The 12378-nt window shown below is 38.8% G+C and overlaps 1 protein-coding gene across 2 annotated transcripts in view; it reads left to right on the top strand.

Annotated features, from left to right (window-relative positions):
* The window catches only part of STAG1 (STAG1 cohesin complex component), a 199728-nt gene that overhangs the window by 141540 nt on the left and 45810 nt on the right, over positions 1-12378 (top strand). For both annotated transcript variants that reach the window (XM_055723474.1, XM_027808885.2), the window contains 7 exons: positions 575-682; positions 2945-3059; positions 5306-5423; positions 6067-6170; positions 9076-9168; positions 9294-9383; positions 9570-9773. In XM_055723474.1, coding sequence (XP_055579449.1) covers positions 575-682; positions 2945-3059; positions 5306-5423; positions 6067-6170; positions 9076-9168; positions 9294-9383; positions 9570-9773 — 832 coding nt within the window. The remainder of the gene's footprint in view (positions 1-574; positions 683-2944; positions 3060-5305; positions 5424-6066; positions 6171-9075; positions 9169-9293; positions 9384-9569; positions 9774-12378) is intronic.

The raw sequence follows: 12378 nt of genomic DNA, 5'->3' as shown, positions 1-12378 counted from the left end.
AAAGCGCGTGGACCATCACATGGAAAGACTTAACTGCCCAGAAGGGAGCAGGCCAGGAAGCTGAAGCAGGTTTTCCCAGGCCCAGATTTGAAAGCTTTAAAAATTAAAAGCTTTGAAACCAAACAGACGTTGTTATAAAAGTAAATAAGTTTAAGCAAGCAATTACTTTTTCCTCATGTGTCATTCTAGGATTTTAGTTTAATAAAGTTTGATAATGAGCGTTTGGCATCTTGCCATGTGTGCATCGTAGTTAGCGTGATGGTCTAAGTAATTAAGCAGGGCAAGATTTGTGAGCAGTGATGAGAGATTTTTCATAATACCATTTTGTATGCGTGTATATATATATATTGATACAACTGGGAGAAGGAAATCAGACAAGCTTTCAGTCTTACGGTCCCGTTAAATCTCTGTGTTTGAAAATGAACCAAAGATCCTTGAAGTCAGTGTTCAACCATTTAGGATTTTGTGTGAAGGAAGAGGTCAGTCTTGTAGTGGTCACAGGTAAGTTAGGGAGGTAAGGGGACTGAAATCAAGCATTTGTTGTAGTTCAGGTGTTACTTTCTGACTCTTTCAGTGGAAGCGAAGAAGCTCTGTCAAATGAAGACTGTGAGAATGTTTATCACTTGGTGTATTCAGCACACCGGCCTGTTGCAGTAGCAGCTGGAGAATTCCTTCACAAAAAGTAAGTTATCAGTCACCCTGAAATAAGACCAGATTTGTGAATGCTTTCTAGTGGAGGCAAGATCAAAAGGCGAAGAAGAAATAGTGAAATATCCCAATTTAGCAAATCAAGTATTTTATTTAAAACAGAGACTTATTCTCTTGTTTCAGTTCAAGACATAAAGACTTGAAGAAACTGAATTTACGTTTTTCTTGCTCTAGAATTCAGATAACTTTTCCTAATTCTTTAAGGGCTAAATATACAAAGGCTGCATAAACCTCTAAAATAGGTTTAAATCCTGCAACTCTTGCAGAGCTACTGTTGTGATAATATATATATAGGGCCTGTACATCCATGATGGTCTGCCTGATAAGCAGTCATCATTTTTCCAAAGTTTTAAACCAGTTTATTTCAAAATTGTGAACTTGAGGTTGTTTTATGTAGTAATAATTAAGAAATTTGTTTCTAAATTCTCTGACTTCCCCTAAAAATACATTACACCGTGGTTAACATCTTTCGTGTACCCACTGTGCCAAAGGAAGTGAACTAGCTTTTCCATGGATGTGAATCATACCGCATCAGTAACTATATGACCAGGACATTGCCACGTCGTAGGAGTTAACCTTTCCATTTTAATGTTTGCAGTTAAAAGTCTTCTTAGCAGTAGTTTTATTTTTTCCCCTCATGGCTTGTAACATTAGAGTTCTTTAATGTAATTATAGAGTATTTATATCAGATTGCAGGTTATCTAATTTTTCATGCGAAGATACATGATAGAAAAAATTGTGTAGAAACATGTTTTCCTTTGCCAGTGTTCTACTTTTCTGTGCTTTATTAGGGAATTAGAAGTCCACATTGTAATTGTAAGCTTTTACAGTGGATTTCTGGAATTCTGTCTTTGTGATCAGGCTTTGTCTGTTTCAATGAATTAATTTACAAAGTTCAGTTCCATTTAGTTTCCTACATAACATTTGACAAGTTTTGGGAAAGGGTTAGGTTCTTTTTAAAAATATAGACTGAAATTCTTTTGTTAATCAACATGTGACAACATAATTCTGCAAAATGCCTTGAAGGGAAGTGAAGACATACCTGCACCTTAGTGCACTTACTGTAAAGACAGAACTTTATCCTAACTTTTCTTTACAAGATACTATGCTGTTTAAACATCTCTCATAATGTTCCATAAACATCTCTCAAGGTGGTCAGCACTGAGAGAAGATTGTCCCATTCCTTAACACACATTTTCTCTTGGTTTATGCTAACACATAAGAGCTGGTGCTCCATTTAAATCAGATAGAATCAAACTTGAGGCCTTTCAGGGGGGATTTCTCTCACCTAATTTTGTAAGTTTAAATATCACTTCCTACACGTAAGCTAGTCATCAGACTTTCTCTCTGTAGTTAGCAAACAAAAGCAAATAATTCAGAGAAACACTGACTCAACCCTGAGGTGCGTATTTTAAGATATTTCAGCACCTGCAGAGATGTTAATTTCTTATCTATTAAGATAAGCAGTGGGGGAGAGGTGATGTCTTTCACTAAAATACGTTTGTGTGTAACTCATCCTTCTCTTTTCAATGAGTTACATTAGTGAAATCAGAATATTGTTTCACATTTCTAATCTGCTTTGTGACTGTGGTTTCACTGTAAAGGAAGGAGCAGTTTTCAAACTCCTCAAAGTAAAACAATCGTCGCTGTAATTGTAATGTAGGCAGGTCTGAGCTCTCTTCCAAGGTAGCAGTAGTTTGGAAATTAGCCATGCATCAAGGAACTCAGTCCGGGCTGTGTAATTTACCTGAAAAACAAACCCGTAGCTTGCTTTATCCTTTATGCTGGTACTGGTACATGAGGTTGGTTGTTTAATGGGATGTCAAGTTTGTTTGTACCATGTCCCAGTCAGTGTGACCACAGGTACACCTTAGTTCTTAAGGCACTGGTGGAATAAATGCTGCCACCATGGTAAGACTTGGTAAATTGAAAATGCAAAACTATACAAATTATGCAAATGTATAAACCTGTGCAAAATCCTTCAACGTAAATGTGTTTTGGAGAGCTTTTCCTGAGTGAAATTCTTCCAGCCCTGTGAACTTGAAGACCCTGAAGATAAATTCATCTCTTCAGACAGGCGGAGGTCATGTCCTCTTTCCCTTGAAAGAAATAGCTTGAGATACTTTCATGGTGTTTTATGAACAAATCTACTATATCAAGAATGAATGCTCATCATATTATTGCAGAAATGAAATTTGTTTTGATAAACATGATAGCTCCTTTTGCTTATTTTTAGACTGTTCAGCAGACATGATCCCCAAGCTGAAGAGGCTCTAGCAAAGAGGAGGGGGCGAAATAGTCCAAATGGAAACCTTATTAGAATGTTGGTTCTTTTCTTTCTTGAAAGTGAGGTAAAAAATTCATTTTTAACCTTTACATGTTTAATAAAACCTGGAACTTAAGTAGTGATTTATCAACATACAGTAACAAGTTGTCTTTCTTTTCCTTGTTGTCATCATTTCAGAAATACTGTATGCCCTTTACCCTGCCACCATTTCTTTGTCCATCAAGCAAATTCAACTCAAAATCTTCTTCATGGTTTATTTTGTTCTTGCACATCCCCACTGTACTCAGTACTGCATTGCTGGTAGTATGGTGGCTACCAGGATTCTTTGCTACATAGAAATGGAACTGGTGCTTTTTTTAAGATAACAATGTAAAGAGCGTACCTCTGGAGTTACTCCTTATGTAGTAAAATAACTCAAACTGGAAAGGAACAAAAATTGCTTAATATCACAAATTTTTGTTAGAATCATAGAATAATTCAGAGTGAAAAGGACCTGAGGGTCATTAGCTCAAAGCAGAGTCAGCTGTGAGATTACATGAGGTTGTTCAGGGCTTTATGCAGTTGTGTCTTGAAAATGTCAGAGGATGGAGACTACAAGCATATATAGGATGACATTAAGTGTTTGATTAACACATTCAGGATGGGATTGTGCCCATAGTTCGTGTCTCTAGAGACAACATGTACGGGAAGGTTTATGGTAGACATACTAATAGTAATTCAAGTGGGGAGTAGCAATGGAGTGAAGGAAAACTTGAGAAGATAAGCTATCAGGTACAGGATGCTCTGAAGGTAGAGTGGGAGAATTTTAAAACTGATACATTTTATTTGGTCATAATTACAAGATAAAGGAAGACTGAAAGAAAGGAATGACAGAAATGTTTCTCTACAGAAGAGAGGGTAATATATTTTGTGTAAAAAGCAAAAGAAAAGCTATTGCAATCAGTCATTTTAATTGTTATGAAGCCTTGAACAGGACACTTGACTGTGAGAATGAAAAGACACAAACAGAGATGCTGAGAAGGAAGGATAACATTTACGTACAGTGTTAATGTTAACATTTTTTAGAAACACCTTCTAAACCTACAAATCAAATCTGGATGAAATGTCACTTACTTGTGTGTGCCTTCAGTTAGCTATCTGAATGTCTTTTTAGTTCCAGCTTCTTAAAAACTTAGATTGTAATAGTTCATTGTATTTTCTGGTGAAAATACCTTAAATCTGAGTGCGTGTGATTGGGAGTTACCTAGCATGAAGCTTATCTATGCTTCTGAGGAGCAAAGAAACTCAGCTTGGCTCCCGAAGCTATGGTCAGCAAAGTGCCTTCCCATACAAGCCATATGTTGCTCCGCAAGATTGCTTCTCTCTTGGGGCCAGATTTTGCTATTGCTGTGTTTGAGAGAGTTGTTAGAAACAAAGTAGAACACTATGACTCCAGTTTTAATAAAGAGTAAGAGAACTGGGATTTTCCATGTGCGTAGGACTAGAAGATGTAAGCACTGCAATCAGAGACGATGCATTCAGAAGAGGGAACAGGTAAACTTGTGACAAGCGTCAGTAAGCTCTGTGACACACGATATTTTGCCCAGAGCTGTCAGAAACAGAAGAGTAGGTACATCTACCGATACCTCCTTGCCTACACTCTTCGGTGTTTTTCAGTTAAGGGATCAGTCCCATGTCTGGCAAGCAAATCAGAACTGCGCATTGTGGTTGTTACTTTTTGATAGTGGATAAAAATCAGTTTATAAAACAGTAGAAGCCTATGGATTATTTTTTCTTACTTTGCAACGGTTGTGTTAATTCACATTAAAACATTTTTTGCCGTTGAAGTTAGCATTAATTCTATAACCCCTGAAATCAGTAGGATTTCTGGTACTGTTTTCTGAGTACGTAGCAGCATGTATGAAAAATAAATGCCTGTTGAAAACGAATACATTACAGCTCTCTTAGTCCCATATCTCACAGTCTCTTCTTTTTATAATGCAGTAAGAAAGGGAGGAAAGGTAAGTTTACAGCTTCTAGGTCAGAACTCTTGAGAAAGATCTTTCACAAACCAGCTGCTTTATGGAAAAGAAGCTCAGTTTGGTTTTTTTCCATGTTTTATTAAAACATCACCCCGTTGCTGTGTAGTTGTATCATTCAGTTGGAAGAAGACATTCCAGAGTTAGTTTCAAAGTTTCAAACTGAATTTTCTTTCCAACTAACGTAAGAGTACATGCCCAGGACACCTTCTGTGGCCAAATGGTTGTGAAAGTTAAAGAACTGCTGCTTGTACCGGAGCACTGTACTGATGGGTTGCTTTGGATTTTCTAGTTGCATGAACATGCAGCCTATTTGGTGGACAGTTTGTGGGAGAGCTCTCAAGAACTGTTGAAAGACTGGGAATGTATGACAGAATTGCTCCTGGAGGAACCTGTCCAAGGAGAAGAAGGTATTTGTTTGACCTCTGTACTTCTTTGGTATTGCGCAATATTGTTAATTATTCTTAAAAAGATGTTTCACTGTGGGTGACAGAGGTGTTTGTTGTGGTTTGTTTAGAAAGCATATTTGAAGATGTTAGTATAATCCATTTTTAATGTGTTTTGCTTCAAAAGCAGCATTTTTGTACTCTTATTTTTCATGTTGTGAAGTCTGCTGTACTGTGGTTCCCTAATATTAACAGCTAGGACTTCTTGTCTGTATATTTAAATAACTAATGTATACATGAACATTTCAATAAATTAAATTGCTAATAACAGTTTTCAATAAACAAGCACTTCAGGTGTTAATTAAATAGGGGGCTTTTCCAGACAATGTTAAAACTGAGTGAATTCTCAAAAGGAAAAAAAGGGGGTTCTTTCACTATTGGTTCCAAATCTCCTTTTGCTGATCATAGACCTGTGTGCACAAGGTAGCCAGGGAGGCTTGTAGCAAGGAGTCCCCAGCAGCAATGGGTGTCATGCCAGATCCTTTATAATCCTTCAGGGCTTCCTGCTTATTCCCCATGTTTTAAAACTGCATTCGCTTATTTGGCTTCGGTAAGATGTCTCGCACACACATCAGAACTGATGGTCCTTGTTCTTTTCCCTACGCAGCGATGTCTGACCGGCAGGAGAGCGCTCTGATTGAGCTGATGGTGTGTACAATCAGGCAAGCGGCTGAAGCACACCCTCCAGTAGGCAGAGGCACTGGCAAGAGAGTAAGTGGTACTGCAGCAGGTAGCTCAGACCTGCGTGTGTTTCTATAGTAACATAAAATATTTGTCTATGATGCCACTTTTTGACACTAAAATAAGATTTTTATAATTAGTGTTTCCTGTTTCATGTGAACGTTTTTGAAGAAAAATAGTAGAAATTGTCTTTCTGGACATGTTTGGTTTTTTGTTTGTTTCTTTGATTTTGGGTTTTATATTGCCAAGCTAAGTAATATAAATTTACAGCATGAAAATATTTTTTTATTATTTTTTAGAAGTTCTTTTTATCATACCCTGCCTTAGACTGGTAACATACCCACATCTACAGCCCTTAATGTTAAATCTAGCTTAGAGTTGAAAGTGTAGACCTCAGGAGGAAAACAAAATTACTTCTGACTGTCTTCCATGAAAAGGAATGTGCTGCTAATATGGCCATAAAATTTGCAGAAAAAGCCAATGGTGTCTTCGTCATGAGAGCGGTTACATACTGGCACAGAAGCTGAGGATTTGTGCGGTTTCTGTCCTTGGCAGTTTTCAAGACCTGACTGGACAAAACCCTGAGCGTTGTGCTCTGACCCCTGAGCTGGCTCAGCTTCGAGCAGGAGGGGTGGCACTGGGACCAGCCTGAATGCATCTGTGGTTTTATGTATCCATCCTCTTTGGCCTCTCCCACTGAATATGTGACATTCTGGCCATATTGCAATCTAGCTGCCTTTTTCATTTATTTTATAGTGATGGGGGGTGAGTGGAAGCCCATTCTCAAGGCTGGGCATGCACACTTCTAAGGATTTCAGTTTAGAGTCATGAGGGCAGGGTGATCAACAGGCTTTCAGCTGTATTCTCCATAAATACAGCATCCATGTTCTCAAAGAATCTCAGCTTCCCAAATGTATTTCCCTGATTTTTGGTAGTCCTCCCCTTATTTAGGTTAGACTAAAATGAAATAAACCCATGCAATCATTTGGTACTTCTGTTAGGTTCTGTTCTGAATAATCATAACTAGTTTATTAAAGAAAGCCACAGACTTATTGAAGGCGAAATCTGGAGATAAACTTAGCATTCTTTATTGCTAAACTAAATGCAGTTGCTTAGCTTCTTAATTTTTATGTCCAAAACCAGATGAGCCTCATGTCCAGAAACAGCATCCCAGGAGGAGCTCCAAGTAGCCATCAATTTAAACATGCTTTATGTACCTTTAATTAATAAGCATATTCTAAGAGATTCCTGATTCATTGAAATATTTTAAGGTGAGAGGGGAATCTATGAAAGCACTTAACTCAAATTTAAATAAGATGTAATACCCTCTGTAACCAAAACTGTATTGTAAACACAACTTACCTGTGTTTTGTCTCTACCTGCTATCTGTTCTAGTGGACAAAGCAACCTTAAAATTAACAAAAATTTCATGTTTGTATTTTCAGTTTGGAGTACCAAATAAATGCACTATTAGCTCTCCATGTATTTTTTTGATCTCAAGTGATCTACAGTTCAGTTCACTCAAGTTTAACATATTGCTTAGTCTAGATTTTCAGTGGCTGTATTTCTTCAAAGCTGAAGAGAACACTTCGGTAAAATGAATTTCACCTCTGAATGATGATCAAAAGAGCCACAAGATGATCCTAGGGACGCAGATTAATTCATATTGCTACTGAATAGCAATATTTGACCACCAGAACATGACTGGGTTGTTAGGGGGTGGGAGCCTGACTTGCTAGCTGCGTTTGGGTTGTCTCCCTATTCCTATGAGCTAGCAGCTTTTGCTGGCACAGGCGGTGCTGCACTGCAAGTTGGTGCAGGAATTGTGGTTGTTGCTGTGTGTACCCAGCTGTCTGCCGTGTATTATGGAAGTGGTTGCTTACTCAAGTTACAAATCTATTCTCCACTGCCGTGGTTGTTTTTTATTCCTGCTGGTGCAATAGGCTACCTATCATCCCAGCACACATTTTGTTTCCAGCTGTTCCTCTTCACTTACAGAGAGGTGTAGGTATGACATGTAGCTTTTGCTTCTTTCCAGTTAGATCATGAGTTATGGGATGGTAACTGCAGGGATCTCTGACTTGTCAGTAGAGGTTTGTCATGTTCTCGTGATCTTGCTAGCATATTCTCTGAGTTGAAATGGGAGCAGATTTCTAATTATGCACTCACCTTCTTGTGAAATAGTTTTTTCTCTGACTTTAGCTTTTAACCCTTATCATGCAGTCTGGCAGCTTTGCTATACATAAATCATTAGCTAACTTGTATTTTATTATTTGTTTTCAAAAGTATTCTCTCCTTTTCTGAAGCCAAGAAGCCAGATCTAAGCTTTTATGAAGCATGCTGTTTTGATTATTGTCTCTTTATTCACTGTTTCAAGGTGGTTTTGCTATGAGAGCATTGATAGCTTTAGTTATCACTGAAATTTGTAAATGAGTTCTGTGAACTTGGATGTATGTTCTCACTGAGAATTACATTCTGGTTTAGAGATGAGGCCATGAATCCGCTAATGAAAATCACTGTTACAGTGTGGTTTGGTTTTGGTTTTCTTAATTATACTTCAGTTCGCCCTGAGGTCTTACATTAACACTTTGTTTAATGTGTGAAAGCCAGAGCTCAGTTCACTTGGAAGAAATAGCAAAACTTCCACTGACTTGGGTTATATTTGAATTTCAATCCTAAAAAAATGTTGATGTGTGGAGGCAATATCATGCTGGATGATATGATATTTTCCTTTTCAATCACGGCTTCTTAGGGCACAGTCCTCCCATTTAATCACTGTTCAGTCCAAATGTGTTTGAGTTTTTTATTCCCTCCTCTTTTGATTTATTAAAAATACACTTGCATGGATTTTTGTTTGTAATACAAACTTTAGAAAAATTAATGAATGCTATATGCAGAAATTGTATTTACTTTGGTTATTTTTGATGCTTTGCAGGTCTTGACAGCAAAAGAAAGAAAAACTCAGATAGATGACAGAAATAAATTGACTGAGCATTTCATTATTGCACTTCCCATGTTACTATCGAAGGTACATTTTTCAACAAAATAAATCCCTCACTGGTATTTACAACTGTCTTTGAACTTTCTCATTCTGTAGTGTAGGTGTTTATTTTTACTTCACTATTTTTTTGTTTTGTTTCAATGATGTTCTAGTATTCCGCTGATGCCGAGAAGGTTGCAAATCTCCTGCAGATCCCTCAGTATTTTGATCTGGAAATCTATAGCACAGGCAGAATGGAAAAGGTATAGTACTTTGGGCAAGAAGTCTGGTTGCTTTCAAGTATCTGATTACTACTCTAGTCGCATAGCACTGTGCCTTCATTTGGCTTATTAGTAATCTAACCTTGATTTGGGGTATTCCTTAAAGGACTTTTTCTTTGAGTTTCCTGTTCAGGTGAAGTGAAAGCTGAACTTCTTTTCTGATTACAGCATCTGGATGCCTTACTGAAACAGATTAAGTTTGTGGTGGAAAAGCATGTGGAATCAGATGTTCTCGAAGCCTGCAGCAAAACCTACAGCATACTCTGTAGTGAAGAATATACAATCCAGAACAGAGTTGACATAGCCCACAGCCAACTTATTGATGAATTTGTGGATCGATTCAACCATTCTGTAGAGGATCTGCTGCAGGAGGTTTGTTTTCTTAAAATGAATTTCATTAGACTACCTAAAATACGCTATGATAAACTGCAGGAAAACATTTTTATCAAGTCATGAAATTATCCATCTGTAGACATAGTGCAGCAGCAACTATTTCATAATTGTTTGGAGCTGTTTCTTCATGTACAAAATCCCTTGGACTAGCCATTAAGCCTACAAAGCATTGATACTGTAAAACAAAGACCATGGGACAATCCTGCTTCCGAAAAATTAGTCTAGTATTTAAACAGTCCCCATAAGAAATTAAATGGATGAATGGTTGAAAGCTGATGAAAAATGCAGAGAAAGGTGCATTTGCATTAATGCTTGTGGTGATTCTAGTAGTCCCAAATGGATATATGCAGGCAGCAGAATCAAGATTGGATTATGTCTTGGATGGAAGAGAGGATTTAGTAAAATATTTATAATGGCATATTGAAAGAGCTCTGGAAAGAATGAAATAAAGATACAGGTCTGAAACCTGGAGGTACTTGGGATTTACTTGTAAGAATTTATCCTTCAAAATGTAAAGACAGAATACATTAAATAAGAATAGAGACCTCACTCATTTTTTCTTGTTTTACATCAATTTGACGTTATGTAGCACTACTTTGTTGTAATTCTCATCCTTTTTAAACATAACTTAAGGGCTGCGTAGATCTTTTTTTCTTCATATCTTCTAGCCATGCACTGCACTATGGCAGGTGCATTTGATTTTTTTATGTACATTTATAGAAACTTAAGGTACAGTCTCTTTTAGAATTGCATAATAAAGAAAATAAGCTTTATTTCTATCTTTCAGTAATATGCCACATACAGGCATACTGTATATATATGCCTTGTCACATTGCAGAGTAAATAAAATTTTTTCTCTTGCTGTAGGAATACACATGAGCAAAAGAGGCAGTGCATGCAGGAAGCAGGCACTCCACAGCCCAGAGGAGTTAGTGCGCCATTGTACGTTCTTTGATAGAATAAATTTACTTTGCTGTCTACCCCTCTGCCATTTTGTATGTGCTTCTCAGGAGCTTCCAAGCAGAACCTGAAAAGACATTCCAGGATTTGTGCTGCATCTCTGTCTGTCTGTGTGTGGCAAAGGAAACCTTTCAGCTAATGCCACGTTGCATGCCTTAGCAGTCTGGTTTAATAGCCGTGGGTTTTTGAAGCTCCTCACCTCTGGCCAGCACGACCAAAAACTCTTTGACAAAAACCTTGGGGAATCCATTGCTGACTTGTGTCGCAAAAAGGGCTAAAGTTGTATCGCTGGCACAAAGATACAGCTTCAGACCCAGCCGGGTTTGCCACACCAGATGCCCAGCAACTGATCAGATAAATAGTGGCCTTTGGTTCTGCCCATTGGTACCCAGTGACACAGGTTTAGGAATTCTGGTGAGGTCCTCAAGGTTTCTACTATCCGTACATCCAACACCAAGGTTTAGTCTGGCTCTGTATACAGGGACAAAATTCCTGTGTTGTTTCTCCAGACCTGGCTCTTGAAGAATCTTCAGCTTATGTCTCCACAGCCAAACCCAGATCAGCAAAAAGCATCTCATTCACACTGTCTTGCCTCAAGATAGGAGAAAGTACCTCATAGCTTTTTTCCAGAATCAGACCAAGAAGCAAATGGAATCCCAGCTCTTTGACACTGACTTGCCATTTCTGTTACACTGGCTTGTTGTAAGGCATAACGAAAATGTCTCCTTTCAGCTTTTTCTCATAGTTTTATCTTCGAACTGCTCCACAACAAATGCCATATTTGTTCTCTCTGTTGTGTAACAGCCAGTGTAAATTAGGTCTGTCTGAGGACGTGCAGCTTTTTTGGAAGTTTCCACGCTGTTCTGCTGTATAGACTTTATTCATCCGTAGATCCATTCAGGGATTCAGAGCTGGCAATTCTGTTCCCTGGATAGTTTCACCCAAGAAAAGATCCACTCACCATTTTATTAGTATTGCTGAGGCACCTAGAGATAATTTTTTTTTTGTCCTAATCCCAAACTCAGTTAGCAAATACAGGAACATGTAGATCCTTCTGCTGCACGGCAGCTGCTCTTTGACTTCCCTGTTGCCCTCCACACAGCAGCTCTGAGGAGGCGTCGAGACAAGAACCAGTCCTCTAGTTCTTCAGCTCCTTTTCTGTGCTCCACATACCCTTCTGGAAGCCAGCAGTCAAGCATCGAGTTTGGTTTCCTATAGCATCAGTCCTCTTGTCCTTGGGTTCCCTGATCTGAGGAGATTGTGCTCTCCTTCCCTTCGCTGCCTCGCAGTCCCTATCTGCACATTTCCGAAGCTCTGCTCAGGGAGCCCCCTTGCACAGGCCGCGTGCTTGCTGGGCCTCAGAGCGCCGCGTTCCAGCACTACAAGCAGTGAAGACGCAAGGAGGTTGGAAATCTACCTGCTGTCCAACCCCAGCCCACGTTTCAGCTGGGTTGTGCCAGCAACACACTGAAGTTTTGGGCTGGGGATACGTAAATGTTGAGGGAGTTGAGAAAGCGCACTGTGGGGTCTGCAGTGCTGCCCTCTCCCTGCCTGACACTGCTTGGAAGATCCCTCCAGCCTCACCTTTTCCCTAACGGGAAGGAGGTGCTGGCGTTCATAATTG

This window comes from Falco cherrug, chromosome 11 (assembly GCF_023634085.1).
Source record: "Falco cherrug isolate bFalChe1 chromosome 11, bFalChe1.pri, whole genome shotgun sequence".
Taxonomy (NCBI): domain Eukaryota; kingdom Metazoa; phylum Chordata; class Aves; order Falconiformes; family Falconidae; genus Falco; species Falco cherrug.
This window is presented reverse-complemented; position numbering and strand designations above follow the sequence as displayed.